Raw genomic sequence first — 18,961 nt, 5'->3', positions numbered from 1 at the left:
CATCGCCGCCGCCTGCGGGCTGCGCACCCACGACCCGAATGTGGATGGTGGCCGTGTCCTTCATGTTCTCGATCTGCACGCTGAGCTCGTACTCCCCGGAGTCTGAGCGGGCAGCCTCGCGCACGAAGAACACTGTGTCTAAGGTGCTGGTGTGCACGAGCACGTGGGAGGTGTCTATGGGCGCCCCGCCCTTCGTCCACGTCACCTGCGGCCTCGGCTTTCCCTGTGCGGGAAGGCGGGGCGGGCGGCGAGGTTAGCCCGGGTCTCACCCGCAGAAGCTGACCCCTCACCCCTGCCCCACCCCCGACCCCAGCTCGACGCACCTGGAAGGGAATGACGAGGTTAATATGCTCCCCCACTTTGCGGATGTAAGTCTGGCGGAGGTGGCGGGGCAGCCGGATCTTGGGTTGCTCTGAGGGCACAAACCCAGGGAGGGGCTCAGCGCCGGGCAGAGGGACTCGACGGAGGGACAGACAGACCAGGGGCGATGAGGCTGTCGGGGGAGGCCCTAATGATGACACCGACTTGGTCTTTAGGAGAGCAGAGTCGGGGGTCAGGAGTCCTCACCCACAATCTCCTGGATGGTGACCGGCTGGGCCAGGGTGGCCGGCTGGCTGCGCCCCGCGATGTTGACCCCAACGACGCGGAAGGTGATTCTGGCTCCCGTGGGGAGGTCCTTGACGGTGAAGCCACAGCGCTCCACCAGTTCCGTGTTAGCAGGGACCCACTCGTCAGCTAGGAGAGAGGAGCGAGGCTGGGGATCTTCCTTCAAGACCTTCCTAGGGGCCCCTCCGTTTGTGTCCTTTCAGCACCTAGGGCCCCACCGCAGTGAGTAGCTGCAACTGACATTTCTTGAGCATTTCTTATGACCAGGTTGGAGCTAATTAATGGTAGCGCATTAACTCCTGCCTCCATTCTGTTATCCCCATTTTAGAGATGAGGAAACTGAGGCTCAGAGAGGGTAAGGGGTTGGGGTGGTAGTTACAGACAGCTCCTCGGATTTCCTGCTTGCAAATGGGCTTTTCCATCGTGGTTCTATTGCCATGGGTTGGTGAACCAGTGTGAGTCAGACCAACAATCAACAGGGTGAACTCTAACAAAAGTATAATAGGTTCTGAAAGACAGATTGCGGAGGGGTGGGCAAGGGTAGGAACTGGGTAAAGAGTGCTGGGAAGAGAAAAGGAAGAAATTGACCAGAGACCACCCTTCCATCATTTACATGCATCCCCAAATCCTGTCATCACTGTATCCCGTCAAAATGGAAACTGCTTTCGCCATTTTTAGATGAGGAAACTGAGGCTTAGAGGTTTGCCCAAGGTCACACAGTTACAAGGTGAAGGGACAGGATTGGAACCCACAACTGTCTGACTTAAAGCCTGGGATACAGTGTCAAAATGATCTTGTCTGTCTCCCCAGTGAGAGGACCATGTCTGAGATATCCCCAGAGCCGAGGCACTGGGCCTGGCATGGAGTCAGTGCTCAATACATGTTTGTTCCGTGGAGGATTGAGAGTGGGATGTGTGGAAATATGGATAGGTGGATGGACAGACAGATGGAGAAACAATGCATAATTAGACGGTTGGATGGTCATATAGGCAAACGGATGGATGGAAAGAAGAGAGGGAGAGAAGAACCATAGTGGTGAAGCGATAGATACATGGATGAAAACAATGTTACTGGATGGATGGATAGTTAAATGATCCAAAAAATTTTCAGATGGATAGAGAGATGGTTGGATGGATGACTGGGTGGGCAACTGGAGAAAAAGAAGGAAAGAAGGGAGGGAGGGAGGGAGAAATAGGTGAAAAAGAAGGAAGGAAAAGAAGGAAGGAAGGATACATGGATGGAAGAATGGATGGATGGATGGATGAAAGATTGGTTGGATGGGTAGATGAATGGATAACTAGATAGAACACAGGAGGAGCAACATAGGTAGTAGATAAATACTTGGATGGATGGATAAAAAGGTATCACTATGTGGAGGATGGGTGTAGGGGAGGGAGGGGGTAGGGAGAGAGGACAAGCCGGTCACTGGAGGCCTGGCTTGACCCATCCCATCCCAGGGATTCAGGCAGGCACAGACAGAAGGGCCGTTCGCTATGGCAGAGATCTGTCCCTGCACTGCCCTATTTGCAGGCCTCTGGGACTGTGTGTGTGCCACCGCCCCCCACCAGGCCAGACGGGGTAACTCACAGCCTTCCACGCAGTACTCCACCAGGTACCCATCGATGCCACCTGCCCCAATCCTATCTGGGGGCCGCCACTTGAGGGTGGTGGTGGTGTCCGTCACATCCTCCACTGTCAGGTGCTGGGGTTCACTTGTGGGTGCTGTAAGGATCCAGGGAAAGGGGAGGTGGGGTAAATGAGGGCTCAGGGGTCAGAGCTGGAGTCACTGGTCAGGAAAGGGATCAATATGGTGGGCCAAAGGTCAGGGAGCAAGGATGTGGCATCACGGGTCATTAAAACAAGATCTCAAGGAATCGTGAGGTCTCCAAGGGCAGGGATAGGTGTCTGTGTGGTAGGTCAGAGGTCAATGCCATATTCGGGGGACAGCATGGAGTCTAGGATCATAGAGGTCGGTGGCTGTTGTACTGGGTCAGGAAGAGGTCAGGACGATGCGTGGGGCTGGGGGGGTCAATGTCTTGAGTTGTTGGATGAGAGGGGACAGACGTCAGCGGAGTCAAGGGAGTCAAGGCCAGGGTGTAGGGTTAGAGATCAGTGACGGGCAGGCCATGGGTCAGAGGTGGACGGGGGCTCGGTGAGGGTGCAGAGGGGCATCACCAATAGGCATGAAGGGCTTGGTTTTGCCGCTGGGCTGGGAGACCCCAATGGCGTTGACAGCAAAGACCCGCATCTCGTAGAGGATGCCCTCGATCATATTGGTGGACTCATAGGTGGTCTCCGTGAAGACCTCGAAGTTCAGCTTCATCCAGTGCTGAGAGCCCTTCTTCTTCCGCTCCAGGAGGTACCCTGGAGGCCCCCGCAAGCAGAGAGAAGTGGGAAGTCATGGGGAGGCCTGGGGTCCCAGGTCAGTTGGGGCAGTCAAAGGCACATCAAAAGGTCACATGACTCTGAGAGGTCTGAGGCCGTGACTCTTGAGTTGATCTCAGGGTCACAGAGCAGTCAGAGGTTACCCGTCATGGGGCCAGGGATCAAGAAGGGCCACAGGTCATGAATCAGGGCGTAAGGAGGTCATGAATCAGGGCGTAAGGAGGTCATGAATCAGGGCGTAAGGAGTCGCAGAAAATCCTAGGCTGTTAGCCAAAGGGAGGGTTCCCAGGTTGCTGGGGAGTAAAGAATGATAGGGAAGGCAAAAGGGATTGTGAGATATTGAAGATGGAAAACCGAGTTTCCGAGGGTGGTCACTGAGGATGCTATAGGGACTCTTGGAGGTCAAGGAGAAGTCAGGGGACGGGGAGGTCATCAGAGGTCATGGGCACTGTGGCACACGGGCACTCACCGGTGACCATCTGTCCCCCGTCATACTTGGGTGGCTCCCAGACTAGGGTGGCCCAGTCTTCTCCAACCGATGTGACACGCACAGCCTCCGGGGGATCTGGGACATCTGGGGAAGGGGAGGCAGGATGGTCAGAGGACACCTCATGGCCTCGGGGAACCCCCCCTGGCTCAGCCCCCTTGCTCCCCTCTGCTCACCCACAACCCGCAGGAAGATGGTGGCCATGTCCTCGCCGACGGGGTTGGTGACCTTGATGGTGTAGCGGCCCTCGTCAGCTCGCTCCGTGCTCTCGATCACGAAGCTGCTGGTGTCTTTCTGCTTCTCGATGTGGACCCTGCCCTCAGTGCTTGAGAACACCTGAACACAGCCCACCAGATGGCCTTTTTCTACCTCTCTCAAGACCCAGACCGGCCTCCACCCCTCCCCTGCCCAACAGTCTCCAATGGCTCCCCGTGACCACACAATACACAGGATGTGGACCCAGCACAAGTGGACCTGCTGTCTGCCCCCAGCCTCATCACCCCCCTGCCACTGCCCTCCTTGCCTTCCAAACACCACCCTTCATTAAAAACGCCAGGCTGTCTCATCCCCAAGAGTTTGCAAAGCTGATCCCCAAGGCATGCAATGCCCTGACCCACTTCTCTCTCTGCTATACCGTTACCCATCCTTTAGAACCCACCCAGAAGTCGCCTCTTCTGGAAAGCACTCCTGGCTGCCCTCAGCTGAAAGTGACAGCCCACTCTGACTGCTATGACAGAATCCTCATAGCTTCTGGTACCTCCCTTTCTCTCAGCCCTGATCACCCTGAACTGTGACTGTTTGGGCACGTGTCTGCCTCTCTCCAAAAGTGAAGGCTCCAGGAAGGCAGGGGCTGCATCTGATTCATGGTTGTATCCTCAATGCCTATGCAAGAGCCTGACATACAGGAAACATCAGGGGGTGTTTGCTGAGTGAAGGAATGAATGAAGACTGAGTCAAGTCTATCCGTTTTACAGAAGAGGAAACGGAAGCCCAGAGGAGAGAAGAAAAATTGAACTGTTTCAGGGCCTGGAACATACAAGATGAAAATATTTGTTGGATGGATGGATGGATAAGTGGATTGATTCATGGATAAATGGACAAATGGATTAATTACTGGATGAATTCATTAATCAATCAATGAACTGATGAATGGAAAGATGGTTAGATGGATGAACTAATGGATGGCAGGACTGATTGACTGATTAATGGGTTCATGGATGGATGGATGGGTGGATGGATGAATGGTTGGAGCACTCATCACGTGCTAGGCCAGAACCATGTGGTGAACAAACATAATCTCCAATCTTCAAAACAACCCTCTGAAGAAGGAATCAAATTCCTCATTTTACAGACAATGAAACTGAAGCTCAGAGAGGGCAACGAGCTTGCCTAAAGTCACCCAGCAGAGCTGAGAGGGAGAAGTCAGGGCACAGGGGAAGCTCCACCTACCTCATCCTCCTTCATCCAGGTGGCGACAGGAGGGGGCTCCCCTGTGATGGACACGTCCAGCCTCAGCTTGTTTCCAGCCACGACCACAATTGTGTTTTCCGAGGTCTTGCCCGAGAAGTCCAGGTGGATCTTTGGTGGCTCTGGTGGCAGAGGAGAGATTCTGGGGAACTTGGGAGTGGGCAGCTGGGCCCTCCCCATCCCCTCCAGAGGATCTCCTGAGAAGCTGGCTTCCAACAGCCACAGAGAACCAGCGGTCCAGGTCCCCTGCCCCTCTGCCCTCAGAGCCAGGAGTCCAGGCCCCCAGCCTAAGGACCACAGCAGCCTCTGGTCCCTACCTTGCTTGGGGACGTACTCCACCGTGACTTCTGGAGGACAAAGAAGACTGATGGTTAGGTCAATGGGGCCCCTTATCCCCCCCTCACACCCCATCACCCTGGGACCTGAGGGGTTGGGAGGTAGACTCAGGCCCATGACTGTCCCTCCTCCCACAAGCACCTGCTGTCACCCCCAGCGTACAGTTAGGGAAACTTAATCCTGAAGGGGGTTGGGGTCTGGGAGGGCGGGTGCTCTGGCACTCAGGGGGGAGACAAGGAGGTATCCTCACCCAGGAAGTTGAGTGTGGCCGAGAGGGACAGGGCATAGCCGTCGGGCACAAACGTGTAGTCTCCCTCATCCTCAGGGCGAACATCGTCAATCGTCAATCTGTGGAACCTAGGGGGAGTGGGGGGGTGCAGGGCAAAGGTCAGGCCAGGTCGCCCTGGGGACCACCGCGGAGACACACGCGCCGCCATGCGATCCCCGCGTTCAATGCAATGCTAGTGCCTGGACCCAAATCTCGCTCTGCCCCTTACTAGCTGTGTGACCTCGGGCAAGTCACTTAACCTCTCTGTGCCTCCGTTTCTTCATCTATAAAATAGAGGTAATGTTCACAATCTACAAGGGGGTTGTTGTAAGGCATTTAGAAGACTCCCTGGCACCTGGTAAGTGCGCTGTAAAGCATTAAGATTAGTTCTCAGCATTACTGACACCATCAGCAGGCAGGGGCCTCACACAGAACCCAGAAAAAGTCTACGTCTGCCAAGAGCTATGATCAGGAAATCCACAGGGGCACGATGTTCTGCTGGCATCACAGTGGTTCTCGGCATTCTGCAGATTACCAGGTGTTTATCTCAGGTGTCCACGTGCTACGCTTTGAATTCCAGCCCCGTTTCCCTAGCTAGATGGCCTCCCCGCCAAAATTGACTGTTTGCAAATATAGTCACAAGTTTCCTGTCCTGTAGCCGTGACCCTTGCAAGGAGACCTTGCCGCCTGTGACCTCCTTTGCCCCATAGGATATAGTGGAAGTGACACTGGGACAGCGCCCAGCCCAGCCCTCAGAGGCCCTCTTCGCTTCTGCTCTCTCTCGGGACACCTGTGTTGGCCACGTGAATATGTCAGGACCAGCCTCCTGGGGAATGAGACGTCCCACGAACCAGAGTGGAGGCAGCCCAGTTGACCCAGGTGAGGGCCTGAGGGAGCCCAGGAAGACGGCCATCCGAGATCAGCCAGCCTCCCACCAACCCTGAGACTCACAATGAAATAAACCCTTGTGTTTTATTGTTGTCGTTTGTTTTGTTTTTTCGCAGTCCTGCACGGTTTGTGGGACCTTAGTTCCCCGACCGGGGATTGAACCCAGGCCATGGCAGTGAGGACAGAGTCCTAACCACTGGACCGCCAGGGAATTCCCTAAACCCTTGTTCTTTTAAACCACAAAGTCTGCAGACCACGTCCGCAGTCCACTCCGCACCTCCCGATGTGGGACATGGTGATCCTCTTGCTGGGCCGCACCTCGACCCCATTCTTGTACCACTTGCCCGTGACCTTCTCATCGGACACCTCACACTTGAACATGGCCTGTTCTGAGGCCTTCACCGTCACATCTGCGATGTCCTGCAGGACCTCCAGCTGTTTCTCTGGATGGGGAGGGAAGGAGATGGGGCCATCAAACTGCGGGCAGTCCACAAAGACTGGCGAACACCCATTATGGGCCAAGCAGTGTCCCAGGTTCTTGGGATTCTGGCCGTGAAACAATCTGTGGGCCTCGTGAGCTCACGTTCTAGTGGGGAGACAGACAGTGAATGGGAAACACACAAACCAATAACTAGAGGGAGCGATGAGGCCTGAGGGATGGCAGGGAGGCCGCAGAAGGCTCCCAGGTAGAGGGCACAGCATGTGCAAAGGCCCTGCAGAGGAAAGCAGGCTTGTTGGTTTGGGAAACAGCCAGCAGGCTGGTGCGGAGGGAGCAAAGCAGACGTGGGAGACGGCACAGGCAGGACACATCCCGTGGGCCATGGAGAGCACTTTGCATTGACTCCGAGTGAGGTGGAAACTGCTGGAGGGTGTTGGGAACATGGCTGCGATCTGACTTACATTTTCTTTTTAATTTTTTAAATAAAACAATGCACTTGTATGGCTTAAAAATAAAATGATGAGAGGATGTAGATATAGAGCGGGAAATCTCTCACCCACCCACTTCCAATCGTACCGGTCTCGATCCCTTCTCCAAAGACACTATAGCCAGTTCATAGCCAGAAAAGCAAAGATGTACACACAGTTCATTCCCTTCTTCCTTCCTTCCTTCCTTCCTCCCTCCCCCCCTCCTTCCCTTGCTTCCTCTCTTTCCCCTCCATACAAATAGCGGCATATATGCTTCTTCACCTAACAACACATCTTGGAAACCCTTCCAAATCACTAACTAAAAATTGTTCTTTTTTATGGCTACAGAGGGAACTACCATCACTTATCTGGCCTATTAATGACTTCGGGCTTTTTTTTTTTTTTTTTTTACTTTTTATATTGAAAATATTACAGACTCACAGGAGTTTGTAAAAATAGCACATAGAAAAAAAAGGGGGGAGGAATAGCACATAGAGTCCCATGTACCCTTCACCCAGCTCCCCCCAATGGTGACATCTCTCGTAACTGTAGTCCACTATCCAAACCAGGAAACCGACATGGGTCCAGTCCTGTGAACTAGACCACAGAATGTGTTCAGTTTTCACCACCTGACATTTTACAAGGATCACTCTGGCTGGAGTCAGGGTTGAGGCGCAAGTGTAGAAACAGAGAGAGCAGTGAAGAGACTATTGCCACAGTCCAGGGTATGGGGGGCGGGGATGGAGACCTGGGCCAGGTGAGGGCAATGGAGGTGGAGAGAAGTGGTGAGATTCAGGATATCCTTTGAAGGTGGAGCCACCGGGATTTGCTGGTGAATCAAATGTAGGGTATGAGGCAAAGAAGGAGTCAGGGACAGCTCCAAGATTTGGGGCTTGGGCAACTTTGAGTGGCGCGTTGAAGCATGCGCAATGCGGCTCCCTGCCCCACGGGGAGGCCCCCTACCTTCCACGATGAGCTCCGCCTCACACTGGCCGCCGTTGGTCATGACCTGGTAGTGACCACTATCCGCCAGGGTCACATCCGAGTAGATGAGGATGTGACGCTTCCCATCCTTCTTGAAGCGGTACATGGACTTGAAGGAATCCTCCCGCGTCAGTTCCACACCATCTTTCGTCCTGGGTGGAGGGGACAGGAAGGGGGGAAGTGAGGGGCCCGCTTAGGCTGGAGTCTGGATGTCAGAGGTGAGTGAGGGGCCAGACAGACAGTCCTGAGCAGGAATCAGGAGTCAGAAGGGAGATCACGCAAAGGAGGAGAGACAAAGGTTGACAGAGGTGTCTAGAATGGATGGATCACAGGTGGGGGTTGGGGAGAAAAAGAGGAAGAAGAGGTGACAGGCCACAGGTCTCAGTTGGAGGTCAGGAGACACAAAAAAAGGGTCATGGCGAGAGGTCAGAACATGGAGGAAGTTCGGGGTCACAGAGAGATGTCAAATATTGTGGCCTCAGTAAATGGTGCTTCCCTGCTTGGGCCAGTCCTCCCACTTCACTTCTACCTCCTCATCATTCGAACCTCATCTCAATCGTCACCTCCTCCAGGAAGCTTTCCCTGACCTCCTGAGTCCTTTTCCCCTATTAAAAAGTGGTTATAGCATCAGTTATTGATCCTCTGCAATATCAATATTTGTCAAAATAAAACTTTGATATTTATTTGTGTGATGACTTTATTAATGCCTGTTTCTGTCTCCAACACACACACACACACACACACACACACTCCACCCCAGCAGTTGGCCAGATCATAAACTCCATAAGGGCAGGTGCCATGTTAATATATATTCTCTCCATTTTCTCTCCAATACACACAACAGGTGCTCAATAAAGACTCGTTGGAGGGGGAATAGATGTAAGAATGGACGAATGGATGGGTAGATGGGTGAGTGGGTGGACGGGTGGGTGGATGGATGGATGAATCAATGGGATGGATGGGGAGATGATGGATAGATGGATTGGGGGCTGGGGAGATGGATGGATGGATACATGAATGAATAGTCAAAGCATGGATAATTGGTTGAATGGGTGAATAAATAACTTAAAGAATCAGAAATAGCAGGGATCAGGAAAAAGACCTGGAAGAGGATGGGATGGGGAGAGGTCAGAAGTTTCAGAAAGAGGTCATGGGTGAGGATCAGGATTTATAGAGAAAGGCTGAGGTCTCCTGGAAACTACCGGTTAAAGGTCTGAAATCTTCAAGAGAGGTTCTGGGGCTTCCCTGGTGGCTCAGTGGTTAAGAATCCGCCTGCCAATGCAGGGGACATGGGCTCGAGCCCTGGTCCTGGAAGATCCCACATGCCACGGAGCAACTAAGCCCGTGTACCACAACTACTGAGCCTGTGCCCCACAACTACTGAAGCCCGCGGGCCTAGAGCCCGTGTTCCGTGACAAGAGAAGCCAGGGCAGTGAGAAGCCCGCGCGCTGCAAGGCAGAGTAGCCCCTGCTCGCCTCAACTAAAGAAAGCCCGCGCGCAGCAACGAAGACCCAACGCAGCCAAAAATAAATTAATAAAATTAAATTTAAAAAAAAAAAAGAGAGAGGTCCTAAAGATCAAGACTGAGACAAAGACACTGTGGGCATCTGTGTGGAGATCAGGGGTCAAGAGTCACTTACCACATGACTTGGGCACCCTCTTCTGACACCTCCACTGCCATTTCTACCCGGTCGCCCACAAACACCTGCTGGTCCTCGAGGGGTGTGACAATCAAGACTGGGGGTTCTGCGGGGCGCAGGGCGACAGGAGGTCAGTAGTTTCAGGATGCCCTCCAGAGCCCCACTCCCCAAGCTCACGCCCAAATCCCGGCCTCACCTCTGACGAAGACCTCAGTGAAACACTTCTCATCTTTGACGACGACCTCATAAGCAGCATCGTCTGCCAGCGCACACTTGTTGATGGTGAGAATTCGCTTCTTACCAACATTCTCAAACACGTGCCTGACGCAGAAGTCTCAGCTCAAGCCAGGGCACGGGGGAGATTCTGCACCGACCCATCTATCCTCAGGACAGGCCACTCCCTCTCAGAGCCAAATTGTGTGGGAGGAGATCGATGGTCCAATTTCTAGTATTTACGTAACCACAGCAGAAATACTGACCGTCCACCCATACCCGTCTTCTTCCATTTAGCAGGGACACACAGCGACCCACCTAGACAACTACATTTCCCACCCTCCTTTGTGGCTCGGCGGGCCGCACCACTGAGCTTGGACCAACAGAATGTGAATGGATGTGATGGCATAACTGCAAGGTCATCTGTAATTTTGCGGTGCTTGTGCTAGACTTCTCTCCTTCCAGCTTCCTGTCTGATAGACACAGATGTGCCCATGACCCGCTTCAATCATGCAGATGAGGACACCACCGCAAGAAATGGTGTAGCCAAAAAATATGGAACCTGCGTCTAGCTCAATCCGCCAGAAATATCTTTCTCTCTAAATTAATATGTTCTGGGGACTCTGTTACAGCAGCTTAACCTGTATCTTTTTTTTGTTTTGTTTTGTTTTTTTTTGCGGTACGCGGGCCTCTCACTGCTGTGGCCCCTCCCGTTGCGGAGCACAGGCTCCGGACGCGCAGGCTCAGCGGCCACGGCTCACGGGCCCAGCCGCTCTGCGGCATGTGGGATCTTCCCGGACCGGGGCACGAACCCGTGTCCCCTGCATCGGCAGGCGGACTCTCAACCACTGCGCCACCAGGGAAGCCTAACCTGTAACTTAATTAACATAATTTTTATCTTATCCAAAATGCTCGTGATGAGAAATTTGGAAAACACAGCCGAGGGGAAAATAATAAAAATAGAACCCATCCATAATTGTATCATCAAGAGATAACAGCTACAAATATTTTGGCCTCTCTCTTTCCAATCTTTTTATATCTAATCTACACGTAGATTAACATTTTGTGAAGCAGAGATGAGCACTGTGCTTCCGCACATAACACTAATCTGTTTTTTTCTTTTTTTACATCTTTATTGGAGTATAATTGCTTTACAATGGTGTGTTAGTTTCTGCTTCATAACAACATAACACTAATCTTGAACAGCTTCCCATGTTAGTATAAATTTTAGAATATCTTTTTTAGTGACTGCACAGCACCTTAACATGGAATTGTATGTTTTGGTTATTTGACTTTTTGCTACAGCAGCAAATGTTCCAGTGAACATCCTTGCAGCTAAATACGCATAACCATGATCATGCCCTTACGATAAATACCTAGGCTTGCACGATCTAAAGGCTTTGGGGGGACTTCCCTGGTGGTCCAGCGGGTGAGACTCCGCTCTCCCAATGCAGGGGGCCTGGGATCGATCCCTGGTCGGGGAACTAGATCCCGCATGCCGCAACTAAGACCTGGCACAGCCAAAATGAAGAAATATTTTAAAAACAGATAAAGGCTTTAGAATACACTGCCCTTTTGGAGATTTGCCAATTTACATTCCCACCAGTAACATGTGGACCTATTTCCCTATGTCTTCTCCAGCACTAGGTTTTATCCTTTTTTGGGGGGGGGGGCTGCACCCCGGCATGAGGCATACGGGGATCTCAGTTCCACAACCAGGGATCGAACCCGCGCCCCCTGCAGTGGATGCGCTGCGTCTTAACCACTGGACAGCCCGGGGAGTCCAGATTTTATCATTTTGTAAAGTTTTTGCCCATTTGGAGAGCAGAAAGGCCGTTGGTGGGGTTTTTGTTTGTTTGTTTGTTAATATTTATTTTATTTATTTATTTGGCTGCGCCGGGTCTTAGCTGTGGCGTGCGGGATCTTAGTTCCCTGACCGGGGATCGAACCCGGGCCTCCTGCATTGGAAGTGCAGAGTCTTAACCACTGGGCCACCAGGGAAGTCCCAAGACCGTTGTTTTGACTTGCGTTATTATTAGCGGTGGTGGTGGTTGTGTTTGCAAGGTTGAATATGTACTTAGTGAATTAGCTACTTGGGTTTCTTCTAACTGAATTCCTGTTCTTCATCGCCTTTGTCTGTTTTTCTACCGAGGTATTTGCACTTTTCATATGGATGAGGGAGTGCCCTTTCTGGGTTAAGAGTGGCCAGCCTTATTTCTGGACTCCCTCTCTGGGACTTGGATACCCCCAACCCGGGGACTGCCCCTCTCACATACTTGCTACTTGGTTTGATTTCTTGACCGTTCTTGAACCACTTGAGGGGAAGGTCTGGGTCGCTAATCTCTACCACCAACTTGATCTTGTTGCCTTTGTCCACTTGGTAGGCTGGATCCAGCTTCTTCGTGAAGGCTGGAGATTGAGGGATGCAAGCGGGATGGAGCTGAGAGGTTCTCACTGTCCTGAGCTGTCAAGTCTCCCTCCCCAGACCACCAAGGTCAGAGAGCCTCCTGTGAACTTGGAGGCCCCTGAGAACTGGCATCTCTATTACTCCTCAGATTAGGACCTCCAAAAGATAAGTCCAGGGTCCAAACATCAGATACCTATGGTGCTGGAGTCCCTATGGGCAGGGCCCGTCTCCCCTCAGACCAGCACTGACCTGCACTCTTCTTGACCTCGACCTTGGTCTTCTTGAGTCGCTTCAGCATGCCCCGGAGGTCAGTGATGCCATACTGGAAGGCAATCCTCTCATACTCGCTCTTCTTTGCCCCTTTCAGGAGCTCCCAAATCTCAGGCGGGATGCCTAGATCATCGTCATCTTTCTTCTTTCTCTTCTCCTCCTCAACCACCTGCCTGAAGGTGGAGAGAACAGGCCGGGGCCACCAGGGAGTGAGGAGGTGAGGGTCTCCCTCTGCCTTCTCCACTCACTTGCTGTGTCACTTTCTCTCTCTGGGTCTGTTATTCCTTATCCTGTCCCACCTGAACCATTGCTCCAGCCTCCTCCCTGGCCTCCTGACCTCATCTCATCTCTTCACCTCCAGTCGGTTCTCCACTTGGCCCCAGAGGGCTATTTCTGACCCCCACATCAGATGCCACCCCCTCCCTGCTCAAAACTCCTCCATAGCTCCCCATTGCCCTCAGGAGGAAACCCCAGCCACTCAGCCTCGAAATCACAACCTCGCCCTCTGTCCCATCACACTCCCACAGCTATCCAAACCACCCTACTTGCCTTTTCCTGAGCACTCTGGGCTCGCTCCTGCATCCCAGCCTTTGCACAACGTCTGTCCCTGCCTGGATGACCCATCTCCACCTGCTCTTCAATCCTACAAATGCTAGTACCGAAGTTCCCTCCTCCATGAGGCACCCCCTGTCCTGCCAGCACCTCAGTTGCCCTCACTCTGAGCTCTCACGAGGCCCTCGTGGGACCTTCTCTCTGACCACACTAAACAGTCGTGGTCTGTGTCTGTGTCTGCTGGATCAGACCCATCTTCCCAAGGCAATGAGCGACTCAGTGTCAGGGAACCAGTCAAACTTCTCCCTGTCCCCTCATCAGGGCCTGGTAGACGGGAGGCCTCAGAAGATGTTTGATGAGTGAGAGAGAGTGAATCTCTGGAAAGAAGGAAGGAAGGGGAGGGAACAAAAGAAGGATAGATGCGTGGGTGAATTTGGGGGACATATGAATATCTGGATTGATGTACAGAGCATTAGGTGGGGAACTGGTAAATGGGTGGAGGGGTCCATGGATGGCTAAGTTGATGGATGAATGGGTCAATGGATGGGTAGGTTGGTAGGGGATGGGTGGCATTAAGACAGGTGGATGGGTTGATGGAGGATGGCTGGGTAAGTGGGTGGATTGATGAGTTGGTGGCAGATGGCTGGGTGAGCAGTTGGGTGAATATGTTGATGGAAGATGCCTGGGAAGATGGTTGGCTGGGTAAAGACAAACAGATGGATCTATTAGTAAATGGAGTTTCTGGGGATTTGGTTGTGGAGATAGTTGAGTGAGTAGAAGGATGGATCCGTGGACCAGCAGATAATGAATAACTGAGTGATTGGACAAGCATCATGTAGAATAATATGAAATTGCCAGTATTCAATCATTTTTTACCTACAGAATAGCAACTTCATATAGATGAGTCTAACAGGGAGCTATCTGGGAGGATGGGTGTGCCGTTGAAGAGGTGAACAGTTGACAGAGGAAAGCCTGGCTAGATGGGTAGGTGGATGAGTAGATGGGTGGGATGTTGGACTCAGTTGAAAGAGAGATACAGGTGCAGATGGGAAGGTGGATGCATGGTAGACAGATGGCTGGTGGAAACGTGGATAGATGGGTGCCTCAGTAGATGGGGAAGTGGATGATGCGGTAGGTGGGTGAAGGATGAATGATTGGGTTAATGAATGGGTGGCTGAGTGTAATGGCCGATGCATGGACGGACAAGTGGGAAGAGGCGGGTAGATGAATGGATATGTGGGCAGATGGATGGGCGGTGGGCAGGTAGGTGGATGGGTAGATTCGTAGATGGATAAATAGGTAGCTGGTTGCCTGAATAGATGAGTGGGCAGGCTGATGAGTGGGTGGGTTGATGGGTAGATGGATAAATAGCTGGCTGGCTGGCTGGATGAGTGGACAGCCTGGTGGGTGGGTGAATGGACAAGTGGATGGATGGATGGTTGGTTGGGTGAACAGGTGGATGAGTAGGTGAATTGGAGCCTGAGTGGACAGGAAAGTGGATGTGAGGACGATGGGTTAAAGGGTGGGTAGGTAGGAGAAGTGATGGGCAGATTGTTGGTTGGGTGGGGCTGTGGGTAGGGGTGTGGGTGAATGGGTGGATGGGTGAATGGACAGGTGGCTGGGTGGGCAAGGAATGGGTAGATGGAGGGGAGGCAGAGTCCCGGGATGGCAGTGCGGAAGCAACGGGGGGCAGGGGGGCCTCACCCACCATCCTTCTCCTCCTTGAGGCCCCATCTCCCCTTTCTGTGCCAGGCGGGGTGGACTCACCTCTTCTGCAACAGGCCGCTGAAATCCAGCTCACCTTTGCCTTCCGGCATCTTTTCACCCCTGTGGCCATTGAGAGGGAGTGTGAACCCCATGGAGGTCCCGACCCTCAGACTCACCCTGGGTCCCCACTCCTTGCCCTCCCTGATCCTCCCCTTCTCCCACAGCTGCCCCTCCCAAGGGACACCCTCCCATGGTCCTTGGCACCAGGACATACTCCTGCCCCTCCCCAGGGTCCGGGGTCACTTACGAACGCTTGAAGCTTTCTAGACTCTGCCCAGCGGAGTCCTGATTGGGCGCTGGGGAGAGGCAATGGGGGAAGGGAAGGTGAGCTTGGAGGCAAGGCCTGATCTAAGAACAAGAGTGCCCACCCCGGGCCTGCACAACCTCCCCCAGACCCCGTTTCCTCCATCTCTTGGGCCAGCACACCCTCTCACTTGGGACTGGACACCCTCTGCTTGTAGACGCATTTCCCTGGCTGCCATGCACCACCCTCTCTCAGCGGCCTGTATCCCCCTCACACCTGGGCCGGCTGGCCCTTCTCCCCGGGGCTGGGCAGCCTCATTCCCTGTGCCCTCCATGTTTAAGTCCCCACACATCCTGGGCTGCAGATGCCCCAAAACCTGTACACTCTCAGAGTTCCATACACATGCTCCCAAATCTGTGTAGCCTCCCATCAATCCTGTATACCCTCACCCTAAACCTGTCCACCCTTAGACTCCCCTGAAATAAACAGTAGACAATAAAATGGAAATTATACTTTAAAAAACCAAAAAACAAAAAAAACCTGGGACACCGTCACTTCCCGAGCCCTTACTGCCACTTTCTCAAGCTTGTACACTGTGACCCTGGAATCTACATAACTCACCTCCTAAGTTCCACGTGAACACCCCCAAACCCTGAACCTTTTCACCCCCAAATCTACACCTCCTCACCCTCTAAGCCGGTAGATCGTCTCCCCTATTTTGAACAACCTGACCCCTGCCTCTGTGCTCCATCTTCCGAAAACCTGTGCCCGCCTTGTCCCCACATCAGTATACTCTCCCCACACCTGGCTGACAAATCCATCCCCCCAACCAGACCCAAGACCCCCGGCCCCCACCCCCGCCAGCGTACCCTCCACATCAATTTTGAAGGCACAGCTGTCGCAGATGTCCTTGGCTTTGACCTCGAGGCGGTAATCGCCGCGGTCACCCAGTACCACCTTTCCGATGTGCAGCTCCAAGGAGTATACCTGGGGGCCAGGCCAGGGGTATGGGTGCACATGTCCGACCCCCAGTGCCACCCCACCTCCCCCAGAGCCCACCTCACAACTCTGAGTGCCCCCAGGAAGGGCCAGCTGTCTCTTCCCATGCCTGGACAATCTTGGCCTCTGGGGGCCTGCGTCCCTGACCCTGAGAGCTCTCTGGGCACGCACACGCCGTGCCCAGGTGCACCCTGCCCCGGCCCAAACATTCTTCCCTCCTGCCCGGCACAACCCCTACCAAGGAGCTCCACACGATCTCCAGCCCTGGCCCCCAAGCCCTCGAGTCCCCACAGGGTCCTCACATTGCTGGCAGCGTCGTGGGACTCCTTGAAGGAGAATCGGGCCCCACCCTTGCTGTCCAGCTCCAGCCACTTCCCCTTGAACCACTTGATGGCTGGCTTGTCCGGCAGCTCTTTCCCGTTCAACTTGGCCAAGATCACGGCATCCTTTCCTGGGTGGGGGTGGAGAGGTGGGAGGGAATGGCCAGGCAGGAGTCATAAGACTCTACGGAGAGGACTGGGAAGCCGGGAGACCCCAGCCCCGCCTCGCTCAGACCCAGGAGCCCAGCCCCCACCCGATCCTCCCCGAGGCACCCCTCACCAGTCTCCACCGACACAGAGGCTGGCTTCTTCAGGAAAATGCCGGTGGGCTCCTCAGCGGTGGGAGACTGGTCCTCAGGTGGGGCTTCTGCTCAGGAGACAGGATTAGGGGGTCTAAGGCCGGCCAGGGAGGGGACGGCAGGCCACTTTGGGGGCGGGGTTGAGAGTGAATGAGGGACCCTCTGCTCAGCAGTCAAAGACCTTGGGGCACAGTGGCTTCTCCTGACCTGGGAGAGACCACGCTTCATGCAGGTAGCTGCGTGACCAGGTTCCCCGCCCCTTTGGGCCTCAGTTTCCCCATCTGTGAACCGGATGGTCTTAAATGGGGCTTTGGGGTAGGAGAGGATAGACTGGGGCATTCAGAGCTGGGCAGGACTCGGTGATGAATGAGCCAGTTGCTGGGGGCTTGAAGGCCAGGCTGAGGGGCTAGGCTCTGTCCTGGAGGCACTGGGGAGCCAGGGAAGGCTGTGAGCAGGGGAGGGCGGTCAGCACTGGAGCTGTGGGGAGGGTGGACTAAAGGAGAGAGAGCGGGAAGGTGCAGAGGGGCCAGCGGAGGCTGGGGGATAAGGTGCCAGCTTCTGCCCAGCCCTCTGGAACACCATCTCACCTTTGGGGGGCTCTGCAAGAGCCTCTGGAGGCGGGGCTTCCTTGGGAGCCGGTTTGGTGGCATCTTTGCCTGCGGGGGCATTTTTGGCTGCTGTGAGGCAGGAGATATTCACAGTTGAGCACGTGCTCAGCGTTCTCCTCTTCCAGAACCCAGGAGTGCAGGTCCCTGGGCCCCTCCTCCTTCGGAATCTGGAGTCCAGCAGTCCAGGTGTAAATTTCTCTCTAATCCCAGAGTCTGTGAGATCCGGTTTCTCCTTGCCCCAGGCAGGCCATGCCCCATCCACCCAGGCCACCAGGCTCTGACCTTTTAGGTCTTGGAGGTATAATTAGCTCTTCCCCTGGGCTGGAAACTGGATACTCGTGCTGACCACAGCATCTTGCACCCGTCCTGCCTGCTGGCACCTGGCCCGCTGGGGCCCCAGCTGCAGCGAGGGGCTGGACCACCATCCCTCAGCCTGGTTGGTCTGGTGCCAGCGGACTGGACACCCCGGGAGGAGGGGTCCTCCCTGGGGGCTTGTGTCTCCTCTGTTCACTGCCTCATAGAGAGAAAGCCCCAACCCCATATAAAGAAATGCCTCCAGTCCCATTCAAAGAAGGGCCCCAAAACTGCACATGAAGAAAAGCTCACCAGCCTCTATATGGAGAATGTCCCCTAATTCCTACATGGGGAAGCCCCAATTCCCATTGAAATGAGGCCCCCTCAACCTTGTACAACCTTGTACCTTGAACCTCTAATATCTAGGCACATTGAGGACCTCATTCCCCTGCAGTGAAAGACCCCAATCCTCACTCAGAGAAGTGACCCTGGTCCCTTCCCAGAAGACCCCATCCCCAAATGTAGAGGACCCCAAACACCCTGCAAAGACTCCGCAGTCTACAACCACAGGACTCCCATCCTCAACGAGAAAAAGGGACACAAATTCATAATCAGAGAATCTCCATCTGCACCCAGAGATAAACCCCCAACTCCCCAGAGAAAGGAACCCCTACCACCCCACAGGGAAGGGGAAACCCCCTCCCACCTAATACAAGTATGGGACCCTCCTATCCCACACAAGGAAGGGAGCTCCTCCCCACACAGAGAAGGCACCCCATTCTCCCAACCCTATGGAGGGAGAAGCCCCCAGTCCCCATTCAGAAAACAGAATCGCGTCTCCACATAGGGAGGGAGTCCCCAAATCCACCTGGTTTTTCCTCAGGCATGTCGGCGGACCTGCTCTCTCTCCTCTGACCGCAGCTGTGTCCCGATGGGCCTTAAGGAGGACAGGTGGGCCCCGGGGGGAGCCCTTTAAGGAGTCCCGAGACTCCCAGGAGGCCCTGGGAGGCATCAGACGCGC

General features: G+C 54.0%; 1 protein-coding gene and 1 non-coding gene across 3 annotated transcripts in view; both read right to left on the bottom strand.

Moving 5' to 3' along the window:
* Positions 1-18,961, bottom strand: part of MYBPC2 (myosin binding protein C2) — a 24,442-nt gene extending 5,481 nt beyond the window's left edge. The window contains exons 1-22 of one of the 2 annotated variants that reach the window (XM_049703361.1): positions 18,809-18,961; positions 17,020-17,106; positions 16,722-16,870; positions 16,290-16,407; positions 15,424-15,472; positions 15,177-15,236; positions 12,837-13,030; positions 12,457-12,589; positions 10,164-10,288; positions 9,968-10,073; positions 8,307-8,479; positions 6,715-6,880; positions 5,532-5,638; positions 5,263-5,292; positions 4,928-5,067; positions 3,655-3,814; positions 3,461-3,565; positions 2,782-2,970; positions 2,194-2,328; positions 568-735; positions 324-412; positions 28-223 (exon numbers count right to left, since the gene is read on the bottom strand). In XM_049703361.1, coding sequence (XP_049559318.1) covers positions 28-223; positions 324-412; positions 568-735; positions 2,194-2,328; positions 2,782-2,970; positions 3,461-3,565; positions 3,655-3,814; positions 4,928-5,067; positions 5,263-5,292; positions 5,532-5,638; positions 6,715-6,880; positions 8,307-8,479; positions 9,968-10,073; positions 10,164-10,288; positions 12,457-12,589; positions 12,837-13,030; positions 15,177-15,236; positions 15,424-15,472; positions 16,290-16,407; positions 16,722-16,870; positions 17,020-17,106; positions 18,809-18,827 — 2,698 coding nt within the window. In that variant the 5' untranslated portion in view covers positions 18,828-18,961. Of the gene's footprint in view, positions 1-27; positions 224-323; positions 413-567; positions 736-2,193; positions 2,329-2,781; positions 2,971-3,460; positions 3,566-3,654; positions 3,815-4,927; positions 5,068-5,262; positions 5,293-5,531; positions 5,639-6,714; positions 6,881-8,306; positions 8,480-9,967; positions 10,074-10,163; positions 10,289-12,456; positions 12,590-12,836; positions 13,031-15,176; positions 15,237-15,423; positions 15,473-16,289; positions 16,408-16,721; positions 16,871-17,019; positions 17,107-17,625; positions 18,037-18,808 lie in introns of those variants that run through there. The other variant, XM_033417149.2, reaches the window with a different exon arrangement.
* Positions 12,109-12,181, bottom strand: TRNAG-UCC (transfer RNA glycine (anticodon UCC)). The gene has a single exon. It is a non-coding gene; the product is annotated as a tRNA-Gly (tRNA).

The sequence above is a fragment of the Orcinus orca genome, chromosome 20 (genome assembly GCF_937001465.1).
Source record: "Orcinus orca chromosome 20, mOrcOrc1.1, whole genome shotgun sequence".
Classification (NCBI taxonomy): domain Eukaryota; kingdom Metazoa; phylum Chordata; class Mammalia; order Artiodactyla; family Delphinidae; genus Orcinus; species Orcinus orca.
The sequence above is the reverse complement of the archived record's forward strand: the minus strand, read 5'-3'. Positions and strand labels throughout refer to the sequence as shown.